Raw genomic sequence first — 13230 nt, forward strand, 5'->3', positions numbered from 1 at the left:
GAAGAGGGTACTCTCTATACAACTTTATCAGCTGCTTTAATTAGGAGTGTAAACATCACTTAGTTGGAAACTCTGCTGTCCTTTACTCAAACTAGAGTCTGTGAAGAAAAATGGAGACTGAAGATTTTTTGATCAACAGAAATATGGAATGAAAGGAACCAGGAGCTTCATGGCCTGAACTCTTGGCATCTAACTTGCTGCTGCTTCTTCTCTTGCTCTGGGTTTGAATTGGTGTTTTTTGGGTTGTTTTTTTGTTGTTTTTTTGAAATCTTTGAAGGGTTCAGTTTCTTTCCCCATTTACCAGGAATAGTCTTAGTATTAAGCTAATTTTTTTGTCCTCTTCTCTCAAGTTTGGCTTGAACTCAAGAAACTTAAATCACATCTCACCTTTTGTACCTCTCTGAGAACTTTGTACCTTTCATTGAAAGGCCCCTTTTTTAACTGCTTTTCTAAATAATACAGACTTAGTTTCTTAGAAAATACATTTGGAAACAAGACCTTTGCTACCAATGGGAATCTCCTGGTTCAGCCTTCTCAGTTTTGTATCAATTTCCCAGTCTCTTTCAGGTTGGGGTCTGCTCTAACCACCTTTTGATAAAATATGATGGCTGGGGACTACCTTGTTTTCTGGTAGTCACTTTGCACATAGCTGAGGAATTCTTCTCCAGCTCCGATTCTTTATGTCTCTCCAAGCTCAGGATACTTTGCTTTGTTGTGGATTTTTTTTTTTAAATACTGCTGATTCTCTCCAAACTGCCCTTAGTAGCCTATCTCTCGGGTTAGCCATTTGTGCCGTACTGTATGAAAGGTTTTTTCCTTGTTTTTTAAGAATAGTGTACAGGTAAATTTAGGTTCTGGATTTCCCCTCCTGCCAAGTACCCTTAAAGTGTTTTTTCAGTACTAAATAGTAATTAATATATGCAGTTTCCTATTTGGAATACTCTTTGAATTTTTAAATTCGAGGTATGAACTCAACATATTCTTAGGGGAGGCCTAGGAGGGGAGAAGGGACATTATGTAATGAAGTTGGGTTTTTTTTTTAAGTGACTGACCTTTTTTTAAAATCAGTGTTTAAGCTAATAAAGAAATATTTTTTTATGAAAAAGAAAACGGTCTAGATTACATTTCACAATTTGTATTTTTTTTAATTGCTTTTTTTGTGTTTCTGAAACGGAATATTTGAAGGTCGACTTTTTTTTTTTAACTATGATTTATGTATCAAACTCTGGATCCTGACAAAGTTGTATATTTGGGCTCTCTCTCTCTGGGTTATAGGATACAGTCAGAACACTGCCATCTTTCAATAGGACCTCGGCTAAAAAGACACACCTTAATGCTTCCAATTTTGCACATCTTCCTTTTTAAAAGAAAACTCCAAGAAAAATGCAAAAACTGGAATTTTTTGCAATATTATTAAAGATAATCTTGTTTTAGCTCATTTTGTGACATGTGCAACTCTTAAAGCCATACTGATGGTTCTTTTTACTTTTAAATCTATCCTATATTGTGTTTGAGATGCTGCCCTTTTTTAGCACCAACTGTAGTGAGAGTGCTGTGTGTATGCTTTTCATATATATTTATTTTTTCAACCTGCTTTCAACCTGTTGTCAAACAAAAGAGACAAAAAAGGGCAGTGTTTGAAGTGTTTGAAGATTATTGATTTTTTGCTGGGAATATTCTATATTATACTGACTTTATATTAATTATTATAAACCTGTGTTTGTATTGGAGATGTGTTTAATATTTGGGGGGGAAAGATTTTAGTAACCAGAAGTCAGTGGGAAAACATGACTGTGTGTTGTACTGATTTTCTGTAACTGTAGTACAGGTAAATATGCCTTTATTTTCTAGTTGATCTCACAGTTTCTTGTCTGTGTAGGCATGCCAAAGGTATGCCTAGAAATTCTATTTACTTTATGTGATGGGATTAGCTTAGACATACTTGCAAAATGGATCAGTTTCAATAAATCAGGAAATTGCTGCTAAAAAAAAACCAAACCAACCAACCTTGTCTGAGTTTATTTCTCAGTTTCATTTATTGACTTTGACTGTTCTCTAATATTGTGGAAACCGACTGTTCTAAATCCCCATGAGTGAACAAGAAGAAAGCAACCCTAAACTCGGGCTAGAGCCAAAGGGTTATGCAGATTTCTTGTCTTAGAGGAAATGCCTTCCCAGCAGAACTTTGAAAGGAGAGAATGCCATCTAGTGGTAGGAGAAGAGGAAGAAGGGGTTGGAGGGAAGAGGAACGAGAGGAGAGGGAAAGAGGCGGGGAGAGGGGAAAGGACTTGGAAAAAGAGGTGGGAGGAGAGGAGAGACAGTGACAAGGGCATAAATGGGGTAAGATTTCCCCCTACTTATTCCATCCCTTTTGCCTTGCTTAAGTAGTCTTCTTTGCTAGATTATAATCCATTTCCTACACCCTAAACATGGGTGACCTTTAAAACTCCAGCCTGGGACCTCTTCTCTAACCATAGTGATCTCATCGCCTCCCATTGGTTTAATTAGCATCTTTGTGCATACGTCTAACAAAAAATACCCACATCAAGGGCAAGTGCTGTATTTACAATCAGAAAGGTTGGGTTTGAAACCTCAGCCACTTTGTTACTTTTAGTAAGTCACACCTCTCAGTTTCCTCCATCTGTAAAATGAGGGGTTTATACTGGGTGACCTCTAAAATCTAGGGCCCTAAACTAGTCTCCTATCTTCACCCAGTAGTTTACTTCAAGCTGTGCTTTTTAAAGGCGGTATACAAAGATGGTATTCACTCCTTTCCCTGTTTCTAAAAGTACTGAATATGGTGGATATCAAAGGGACTGAGTCAATCTTTCTCTCCAGTTCTCAACCCAAGAACCCTCCCTGAGCTTAAAGGCTCAGACTTGTCCAACTCCAGCCTTTTAACTCCTTGGATTTCCATCCTGCCTTCGTGCTAAAACTCAGTAGTTGTAAAGATTGTACATTTGTCTAATGGCCAGGAGAGCAATCAGGGTCTAAGATATATCCTTTTATGTCCGGTTGGAGAGAGGGGGTGGCCACGGATGGTTGGAGGACTTAGCTGGGGCTACACAGTAATGCCTTAAGCTAAGAATGCGACCATTCTTAAAAAATTATGGATTGGGGGCAGCTAGGTGATGCAGTGGATAAAGGACAGGCCCTGGATTTAGGAGGACCTGAGTTCAAATGTGGCCTCAGACACTTGACACTAGTTGTGTGACACTGTGCAAGTCACTTAACCCTCATTGACCTGCAAAAAAAAAAAAAATTATGGATGAGCAAAATATTCAAGAATTGAGGTTGGGCAGACAGGTACAGTCATCCCCATTCAGCATACCTCTTGGTCCCCACGCTACTGCCTTGTTTTGGACCAATAAACTTCATAAAACAGGGCGTGCGGCTGACCTGGGCTGGGCATTCCTTGCAACGGGCCATCAGCAGGGCCCAGACCACTGAACCAGCAAACAAGTTGGACAATCCAGAGCTGACCACCAGAGGGAAGCCGAGGGCCGCGCTCCCTTGACTTGGGGTCCTGGGCGGGGCAAAAGCACGTCCCACGTGACTAGCCCAACCAAACGTTTATGCCCTCTGCCCACCCCTATTTTTGTGCAAAATAAATTGAAACCCAGACCACCTTTGGAAAAAAAACCGAAAACACTTTACTTTCTTTTCTCGCCCTGATACAGCTGTGTCCAAGAGGGCCGAAAGCGAGAGACCTGAGCTTTCTCCTACGTGGTAGTGTCCGCACAGCCCCACTCCCGCCAGCCTCGCCAATAACAGGATCCAGTGGGGACACCCCCCCCCACCCGCGGACAGTGCAATTTTCTTTCCCTTCAAACTTTCAGTGAAGACTTATCGTTGTTAGTTTAACAGGAAAAAAGTTTCGGGAAAATCAGTTTGCAAAGAAAGAAAAGTTTGGAATGTGATTCCCAATCCCACGGCCCAGGCCGAACGCACCCGAAGGACCGGCACCGAGGGGGCAGGGAGTGGGGCGGGAGCAAGAGAGAGACGGGTACCCTCTCCAGGCTCCCCTTCAAAGTGCATGGTACACCGTCCCTCTCGCGGAGGCGGGGACTGTACTCCAGCCCCCGCAACAAGTCCCTCCCCAGGACGGGAGCCGGCGCCGGAGGCTCCGAGCGGGGGCGGGGAGCACAGCTGGAACCCCCGGGGCCGTGGGCGTGATGCAGCTGTGCAGCTCCTCCTCGGCCTCAAGTGCAGGGGGAGGAGGCGGAGCCCCAGGAACAGAGGAGCGACTAGGCCCCACCCCCGCCTCCCGGCGCCGCCGCAAATCGCTCGCGCGAAGGTGTAAAATCTTTAAAAAACAGGTTTCAGTCTTCCTCGCCCACGTCCACACCCAGTCTACTTTTGCAAAGTCCGGCTCTTAGAGACCCAGAAATTCCCCTCCGAAGAGGCGGGCACCAGCGAGTACGACACACGACACAGACCAGAGACACGACACGCGACACACACGTACACGGAGGCCAAGGGAAGCCCCTCTTGCCCCTAACGCAAAAGGAAGATCACGGTCACACGCAGGCAGGCCGACAGTCCAAGACTTGAGTCCGGCTTCTTCGGCTGGGCTCCACAGCTCCAGCGGCCTCCCGCTGCAGGGGGAGGCAAGGGAGGGGGAAAGGGGGTCGAGCTCGACCCCTCAGCGTTTTAGTGCAAACTGCTGGTTTCCTCAGGCACTTTCGAGTAGTCCCAGCCGTCCCTGCCCACATGTGCATACGCGGCTGGGGGGAAAGGGGAGAAGGAATCCTCTTGGGGCACCACCTCCAAACCACCTGCCCTTCTGTGGGAGGGGAGGGGGAAGAGAACAATAGCTTATTTCATTTTTTAAAAAGCAGGGGGCCGAGTTCAGGAGAGGGCAGAGGCTGTGCCATCTATCCTCAGCGGAGGAGGGGCTTTCTGGAGACCCCCTCGGGGTTGGGGAGAAGAGCTGCCCCCAAGTCAAGAGAAGGGAACAGCCTTCCAGACAGGGCGGGGATTTCAAGGCACCTGCAGTGCAAACTGTGCAAGAAACGGGGCTGGGGGTAGGGCTGGAACAAGCAGGGCTTCAATCAAGGAACCGCTGACAGGCCTTCTTCCAGCGACAGGCCGTGCACCACATGTCCCGGTTCTCCATCCCATACACCTTGCGGCACTTCTTGGCTTCACCCCGAGGCTTCCTAGGGAAGAATGGGCCATGTTGAGCCTCCCAAACACTAAGGTTTCCTGGAAGCTTGGTCCTAGGAGGGGATGGGTTTCCCTGTCTCCACAACTGCATGAACAATCTTGGGTCTCTCTGATGGGACCATCTTCAGCTGAACTATAAAGACCCCAGGGGAGGGCCCAAGATCTCTCCCTCACTTCACCCGCACCGTGGGCTCCACAGGACCATTTTTAGTGGCAGCAATGTCTCTGAATTTACTTCTCCTTCCTTCGGGCCTTCAGCCCGATTCATCAGGAGTGGGAGATACACTTCTGCTTCCCTAGAGAAAGTTTCTTAAACTGTGGGTCTCGACTCCATAAAGGTAACTGAATGAGGGGCCGTGAAAAACTTGGCAACAGTAAAACATACCTATTTCATATACCTATGTGCCTGGAGTCAAGTAAAAATTTCTTGGGCAAAAAGGGATCTGGAGTAGAAAAAGTTTATGAAGGCTATCCTTTCTTCTCTCCGTCCCTCCCAATCCTACACTACTTTTCCTACAGGGCCTGGCTCTTGCCTCATCTCTTCCAAGTCACTACTTGGTACTGTGGAAAGGCTACTGCAAGTCAGGAGGACCTGGGTTCAAATCCTGATGACACCTATTAAGAATGCGATCAGGGGGGCAGCTAGATGGCGCAGTGGATAGAGCACCAGCCCTGGAGTCAGGAGTACCTGAGTTCAAATCCGGCCTCAGACACTTAACACTTACTAGCTGTGTGACCCTAGGCAAGTCACTTAACCCCAATTGCCTCACTAAAAAAACAAAACAAAACAAAAGAATGCAATCAGAGGCAAGTTATTTCTCACATCTGTGGTTTCCTCATCTGTAAAAGGGTGATTGATAGTACTTATACTACCCACCTCAGATTCTGGGACACTACTTTAAGTACTATTAAAGGGAGCAGGCTGGGATAGTGGCTAGCCTTCAGTTAGGAAGACCCAAATTCAAATCCTGTATAAGATGTTTACAAGCTGTTTGACCCCGAAGAGAAAAATAGTACCTACCTCAGAGTTCCTGTGATGATCAAATAAAATATGCAAAATACTTTGCAAACCTTAAGACACTGTATAAACTTAGCTGCCATTACAGAAATGAACATATATATTATTCCTTGATTGCTAGTCCCCAGTGATAAACTTTTTCAAATATTTATACCATATGGTTTCATTCCTAACTTAGCTCTTCACCCTTCCCTAATTCTACTTTCATGAAGCTTTTCTCTCCAAATAGAAGAGCTCCCCAAGGGCTTCAACTACTGGTATCTTTTGCCCCTGACCCCTATATATCCCATCCCAGGCCTAAGCATACAAGAGTTATCAGTAAATATTTATTGGGAGAAGCTAGGTGGCAATCAGATAGAACGCTGGCCCTGGAATCAGGAGGACCTGAATTCAAATCTCACCTCAGACACTTACTAGATGTGTGACCCTGGGCAAGTCACCCTGATTGCCTCAAACATCTGGGGCCATCTCCAGTCATCCTGATCTCTATCTTGCCACTGGACCCAGATGGCTCCAGAGCAGAGAGTGAAGATGGTGACTTTGCACAGCCCTGCCTCACTTAAATCCAATTCATTGCAAGTCATGGCATGATTTCCCTGAGAATTATGGTCTTCTTCAAGAATGAAGGACAATCACAAAAAAAAAAAAAAAAAAGGACAAAAGGGGCAGCTAGGCGGCACAGGGGAAAAAGCACTGGCCCTGGATTCAGGAGGACCTGAGTTCAAATCCAGCCTCAGACACTTGACACTAGCCGTGTGACCTGGGGCAAGTTACTTAACCCTCATTGTCCCACAAAAAAACAAACAAAAAAGAATGAAGGACAAAAAACCAACAAATATTCACTGGGTCTATTGCTCAGCAGGACACCAAGTTTAACAAAGGAGCTAGATTCGAATCCCAACCCTGCTACTTACTTCCTTGTAGGTAATCTTTGCAAGCCTTCTAACATCTGTGACCCTCTCTTCCTCGTGTGTAAACGGAGGGGAGGAGGCAAGAGGAGAGGGGACTTGGAACAGATGATCTTACAGCCCCAGCACTAACTCTGTGATCCTATGAAGAAGGGGCTACAACTGGAGGCCGAGGGAGGGTCTTCTCCTCCTTTGTTCCCATGCCAAGCTTGATCCAGCCAACACTCACCTTATGCCTGTGGTGGGTTTGAGGCCAGAGGGTACGGCTGGTACAGGTGGCTTAACGACTGTGGGTTGGGGAAGTTGTGGTCCCTTATCCACTATCCCAACTGGATGAACTGGAGTCAGACAGCCCTAGGGAAAAAGAAATTAATTTATCCTCCACCACCCCTTCCAAAGAAGGTGGGGGAACAGCCACAACTTAAGTCCCTGTTCATACCTGGTAGGCATGGTCGGTGTGGACATGGCACAGAGTGGAGGGAACCACAGGGCTCAGGATGGTGGGCATGGCTGTGGTCTCAGATGGAGCTGGGACTGGCAGATCCAAGCTGGGGAAGGCTGGGGGCACTGAGGAAGTGGGTGACACCGGGGTCAGGCTAGACAGGCCATCAGTTAGTGAATCCACATTGATGTCCAGCTCCGTGTAGTAGAAATCCTCTTCACCATCACTTTGGTCTGGCTCTGCCCGACGCCTGAGGGGAGAAAGGGTCATGGGTCAGCTTGGCATGCTCTGACCAGGCCCTTTGAAAGCAGGAAGATGGAGCCAAGGCATGCTGGCTTGGAATGTGTGCCATGTTTGGACTTTTTGGAAAGTTCTGCCCCCAAGGTCCATGCCCGCCCCAACCCCCATCCATACCCCAGGTGCATGGTTCGTATGTGCTTCTGTATTCCAGATGATGTGCTCAGCACTTTCCCACAGCTCTTCCACAGGCATTTGAACATCACTTTCACTGAATTCTGGGAGGAGAAATGTATGATCTGAGGGACTCACTCATCTCATCCCACCTTTCCTCTCCTCTCCTGATCTCCGCGCCACCCCCCCCATCTCCTCTGGGCCTTCTCACCTTCCTCTTTCGGGGCGTGGGGTCCCCGAACAGAAAATGGGCAGCCTCAGGGAGCAGTGGTGGTGAGGGTGTGGATGGAGAAGACTGGTCACTGGGGGGGTCCCAGCCCCAGTCCCCACTGTTGTTGCTGCTGCTGTAGCTGCCAGATGGTCCAGCTGAGGACTCCTTCCAAGGATCACAGCAAGACTCTGCTGGAGGGAATGGAGAGGGGAAGGAAGATTCTGCATCCCAGGGACAGATGGGGATGCCAAGACAGAGCAATGACCACCCCTCAAAGGATAGCACTCCCAGAAGAGACTCATGGGGCCCCAGCCTCTACTTGTACTTCTCTATCTTCCCTACCCCTTTACCTCTCCCCTGCTACTCCTTCCTTAAATCATTACCTGGGCTGAAGGGTACGGAGGGGGGACCCAAAATTAGAGGGCTCGTAGACAAACTGGTAAGGACTGCAGCAGCCATGACTTCATCCAGGCCAGCCTTTCCTGGGGGGCATCTGCCAATTGTAAGGGGGAAAGCTCTGTTACTTCCATTGCCTGGGACTCTGAAAGAAGGGGGCAGTCACCAGGGAGAGGCGGGGCCAAGGGGCCAGTGTCTGCCCACACCATCTGGGTCAGGGCCAGGCTGGGAAGTCTGCCCAGGCCTAGGCGGGGCTCCAGGGGAGGATAAGGCAGATAAATAAGGAGCAATTTCAGGAGGGGCTGCCCCTCACCTTCCCCTTTCCCTGCCAGGGCCTGGCGCACACGTGCACATCCTGACACGTGTGAGCACACATGCATTCATATGCATATGCCATCCCCATGACTTAGAAACACACTGGGCTCTACACCCGCCTACCATCCTTGTGGCAGCTGATCTAAAATTCATCACAAGTATGCTGGGGGAGACAAGGATGGCTCAGTCACCCCTCTAGAGGCTCCTCCCTTTAGAGGATATTTTTGGGGTGGCAGGAATCTGATTTCTATCGTCCCCTGGGGGCCTGATTTCTTAAGTTCATAGCTACAAGGCAGGCCTAGATCCATTTCTGACTGCTCATTCCACAGACAGTAGCACTGGGCCTCAGAGAAAAGCTGAAGCCACTCAGAATACAGCTAGAGTGGCCCCCTCCTGTGAGCCTAGTCTATCCCACTCCCTGCTTGGAGGGAGCACTCCACTGAACTGAAGGGAACTCAAGGAATCACACATTAACCAGAGTTATGCAATAATGAGACTGAGAGCAAACAGCCTAAAGGAAAGGGAGGAGTGAGGGGTGGGAATGACAGTCTACAGCCCCAACATCTTGGAGGAAAACTGATCAGTGGGAGGGGGTGGGGTGGGGGGTGTTGTATGTGTATCACCCCCCCACACCCCCGAATTTAACCAAGGTCCACATGCCAAGTGCAGAAGTGCATTTTTACTCTGCACTTCATTCAACCAGATAAGGAGGTGATCCCCATGACCCATTAGGCAATCCTTCTGGTCCATCTCCCCTAGAATGGAGGATGGCATTTATAGGGTTAAGGATAGTAGTGGAAATGAGGAGGAATTCTTTGTCCTATGGATTTCTGTCCTTCTTAGGGAACTGTCAAATCCCTCCAGCTTTCCCCAGCAGGGTTTTAATTAGAGTTATTAATCTTTTTTGTGTCATTGACCACTTTGGCAGTCTGGTGAAACCTATGGACTCCTCAAAGTGTTTTAAATGCAGAAAATACATAGTATTACAAATGAAATCAATCACAGTGAAATAAAATTACCAAAAACATTTTTTTAAAAAGTTCATGGACTCCAAGTTAAGAAGCTCTGCTTTAGGGCAACTTCTGAACTCCGGCCAAAGCCTGACTGTTTACTAAACTGAAAGAGTTCCTGTCTCCTTAGCACCCAACTCCATGACCCACTGGGCAAGGAAAAAGGTCGAAGCTTCAGTCCACAGGAAAGGAGCCAGATCAAGAAGCTATACTGAGAAGAGTCTCCAGTAGATTTGCCAACACCTTCCCTGTTCGGCCCTCTTCTACAGCCAAGGCTTAGCTATCCAGCCTACTCCATCTCCCCAATACCCCCAGAGCTCAGCTAGTTATACCTCACTCAATTAGGCCATTAGTGACAGGAAAGGTATAGATGCTACTCTTTTCCCAATCAGGCAGCTACCCATAGCCCAGTGTTTCCTCATCAAACCTCACCATTCGACACCCAAAAACTTGGATACAGAAAGTGACAGCCTAGAGGCCAACCCACTGGCCTAATACCCAACAGTCAAACTCCAACCTATCTACCACTATCCCGGTCTGCCTCAGTGTCTCTCTCTGGAGCATGAACCCATTCCTCACACCTACCTCACACCCGCAAATACTGTGTCTGTTCCAGCAGAGACTGTCAGTGCCCCACCAAATACCCCTTTCCCTGGAACTACATGGTATTCGGGGGCAGCTAGGTGGCACAGTGGATAAAACACAGGCCCTCTCTTCAGGAGGACTTGAGTTCAAATCCAGCCTCACACTTGACATTAGCTGTGTGACCCTGGGCAAGTCACCTTAACTCACTGCCCCGTTTTAAAAAAAAAAAGAAAGAAAGAACTACATGGTGTGTATTCAACCATTTTTCATATCTGGAAATAAGCAGACCTAGTTACAGAGGCCTTAGGAGTGAGAGGTCACAGCAGGGGTCATCCTCCAGACCTCTCCATAGCTTCTCACCTCTGCCTGGGGACAGGGATATATGCAGATTGCAGCAGCCTCCTCTGGTTCCAGTCTCCAGCCTCATCCCAGCTCCCTAGGCCCCATGGATCCTCGGCTTTCTGCCCAGGCAGCAATTCCTCTGGCCCCACTTGGCCACTGCAATGGATAGCCCCCTGCTGACAAAACACAGGCCTGGCTTAGGCAAGGCAATGGCATCACATCACTCCCTCCTTAACCTCCCCCCATTCTCCCCAAGTCCTCTTTTCTGCCCCAGAGAAGACCCCTCCTAGATCTGACCAGGTTCCCCTGAGCGCAGGCGCGCGCGCGCGCACACATACATACATACACATACACACACACACACACACACACACACACACACGTGTGCCATTTTTGCAGAGAGGCAGCCTTTGATTCGACTTCGTATTTTAAAGTTCTCCTTCTCCCCAGCCCTGTACTAAGTATGGGCACTAGCAAGGTTGGGGACCCACACACACTCAAAACCCTCACAACCCCCCCACCCCCGCACAGATTTCCTGGGGGCCCCGAAAACATCTCCGAAGTGAATCCTCCTCCCTCTGGCTGGCACCAGGGCAACACAGACGGGATGCCAGGGCCCGGAAGTGTGCCCCCCCACCACGCCCCAGCGAGCGCCTCGGGCCTTCCCCCAGGTCCCACCCCCACGTGCCCTCCCCCCCTCCAGCGCCGCGGAGACGCCGGTCCCGCCCCCTCCCTGCCGGGCCGGCGGGAAGTCGAGCTTCGACGCCGCCTCCCCCAGCTCCTCAGGCCCGAGCCCGCGCAGCCCGGGCCCGCCCCGCCTTCCACCCAGCGCCTGGCGGTGTGACTGACGGGACGGCCCGGGCCAGAGGGAAGGAGGACGGGGGGGGGGGGGGTCTTCTTCCCCTCCCCCGTTTCCCTCCCGCGCAGCCCCGGCCCCCGCCCCTCCCTCTCTCCCTCCCCCCCAAGCCCAAACTTTCTGCAGCCGCCTCCAGCTGCGACGCCATCTTTGCAGCGAGAGAAAGTTTCTCGGGAGGCGCCCCCGCTCCGATCCCTGTCCCCCAACCCCCCCAGCCGACGCAGACCCTGTCAGTACCCCACCTACTTGTAGGAGCCAGCGCCGGCCTCGGCCCAGAACTGTCCCGCGCCCCACCCCGACCCCCGGCCCCGCCCCGCCCGCCGACCCCCCGCCCAGTTACCTGCTGCAGCTGTCCGGGCCTCCCGGGGGCCGAGGCCGACCCCGCCTTCCGCCTCAGCAGCGACTCGTCCACCAGCACGGTGTAGACGGCGTTGCCAGCAGGGCCGGAGCCGGGGGCCGCAGCAGGGCCGGGTTTGCAAGGCGGAAGGACGCCGCAGCAAAGACCCCGAGCCGGGGGACAGTCAGGGCAGCCGAGCGCGGCCGCAGCCGTCAGTCCCGGGGGCGGGGAGCAGATCCGACTACCAGCGGCCACAGCCCGCTGGGACTCCATGGAGGGGGCCCCCGGGCCGGCTCCAGGCCGCTATGCCAGGGGAGGGGGTGACTAGCCACGGCCTGTCCGCACTGTGCACCCCACTCCCCTGTATTTCTTCCCGGCCGGCAGGCCGGCGAAGCCCCTAGCCCTGGAATCGGGCCGGGTGTCTTGCTTCGCCGCGCTCCCGGGTCTGCAACAAGGGGGACCACGCCCCCCTCGCGCGCCCGCTCTCTAGCTCTCCCTAGCTGCGCGTGCAGCCCACCTCCCCTCCCCCTGCCGCGCGCTCCCATTGGTCAATGCGCTGTATCAACATTCCGAGATGGAACGTGGCCCGGAGCCGGCTCATTCTCCCATTGGCCCGGGTGCGGGGGGGGGGGAGAGGGGGGGGAGAAAGGAGTGTTGGGCTGCACTCAGTTCTTCCCCACCCGGCCCTCTCTCCGCGCTCCCGCCTCCGGCTATACTCCACAGGCTAGAGTCCGGCTCCCGGCCGGTATTCTGTGGGGAGGAGCCAGGCCCGGGAGGGAGCGAGCGGGAAGGGCGGGAGTGCTTAGGCCGAATCTATGCTGGATCCTGAATAGGAGAATAGTAAGGGCTGTAGGAACGTGGATTCCCTGTTGAGGGGGTAGAGACGATCGACATCCGAACACTCCCCTCCACCCCCACCCCCGTCACACTCAGTCGCTTGGTGCGTAGGGTTTATCCTAATGTGTCGTATCATTTTATATGGCGGGACTGCGAGACCTTTAAGAAAAAGAATTCCCTCCGTACCACCGGGCCCGCCTGGCTTCGGGCCCGGGCGCAGGCTGGGGTGGCCAGCTGGTCCATCCAGGCCCGCGTTAGAGGTGCGTCTAGAGGCCACAGTTGCCCTTATCCCCGCCCCGTCCCGCCCCTCCGCGCCTTCTCCGAGATCTCCAGCACCCACATGGCCGGCTTGGGAGCGACATTGCCGGCCTCCTGGCCCTGGGTAGCGGCGTT

At 51.1% G+C, this 13230-nt stretch overlaps 1 protein-coding gene across 3 annotated transcripts; it reads right to left on the minus strand.

The window, feature by feature from the left end:
* Nucleotides 1-3629: 3629 nt before the first annotated feature.
* On the minus strand, nt 3630-12513 carry SLC2A4RG (SLC2A4 regulator). Of its 3 annotated transcripts, none has more exons than XM_043988860.1 (8): nt 12004-12513; nt 10826-10983; nt 8543-8652; nt 8160-8347; nt 7952-8052; nt 7535-7787; nt 7325-7449; nt 3630-5162 (listed from the first exon to the last, which is right to left on the minus strand). In XM_043988860.1, the coding sequence occupies exons 1-8, from the start codon at nt 12271-12273 to the stop codon at nt 5051-5053; spliced, it is 1317 nt and encodes a 438-aa protein (XP_043844795.1). In that variant the 5' UTR covers nt 12274-12513; the 3' UTR covers nt 3630-5050. The 3 variants fall into 3 exon arrangements, with proteins under 3 accessions (XP_043844795.1, XP_043844796.1, XP_043844794.1); XM_043988861.1 differs by having other exon boundaries at nt 8160-8350; nt 10826-10980; nt 12004-12512; XM_043988859.1 differs by having other exon boundaries at nt 8160-8350; nt 12004-12512.
* Nucleotides 12514-13230: the final 717 nt, after the last annotated feature.

This window comes from Dromiciops gliroides, chromosome 2 (assembly GCF_019393635.1).
Source record: "Dromiciops gliroides isolate mDroGli1 chromosome 2, mDroGli1.pri, whole genome shotgun sequence".
NCBI lineage: Eukaryota > Metazoa > Chordata > Mammalia > Microbiotheria > Microbiotheriidae > Dromiciops > Dromiciops gliroides.

Excerpts from the sequence above, each read along its gene's own strand:
- SLC2A4RG (XM_043988859.1), bottom strand. The coding sequence starts at position 12,273 with ATGGAGTCCCAGCGGGCTGTGGCCGCTGGTAGTCGGATCTGCTCCCCG. Across the intron at positions 8,653-10,825 it reads ATCCCTGTCCCCAGGCAGAG|ATGCCCCCCAGGAAAGGCTG; the intron begins GTGAGAAGCTAT and ends TACAATTGGCAG. Across the intron at positions 7,788-7,951 it reads ATACGAACCATGCACCTGGG|GCGTCGGGCAGAGCCAGACC; the intron begins GTATGGATGGGG and ends TTCTCCCCTCAG.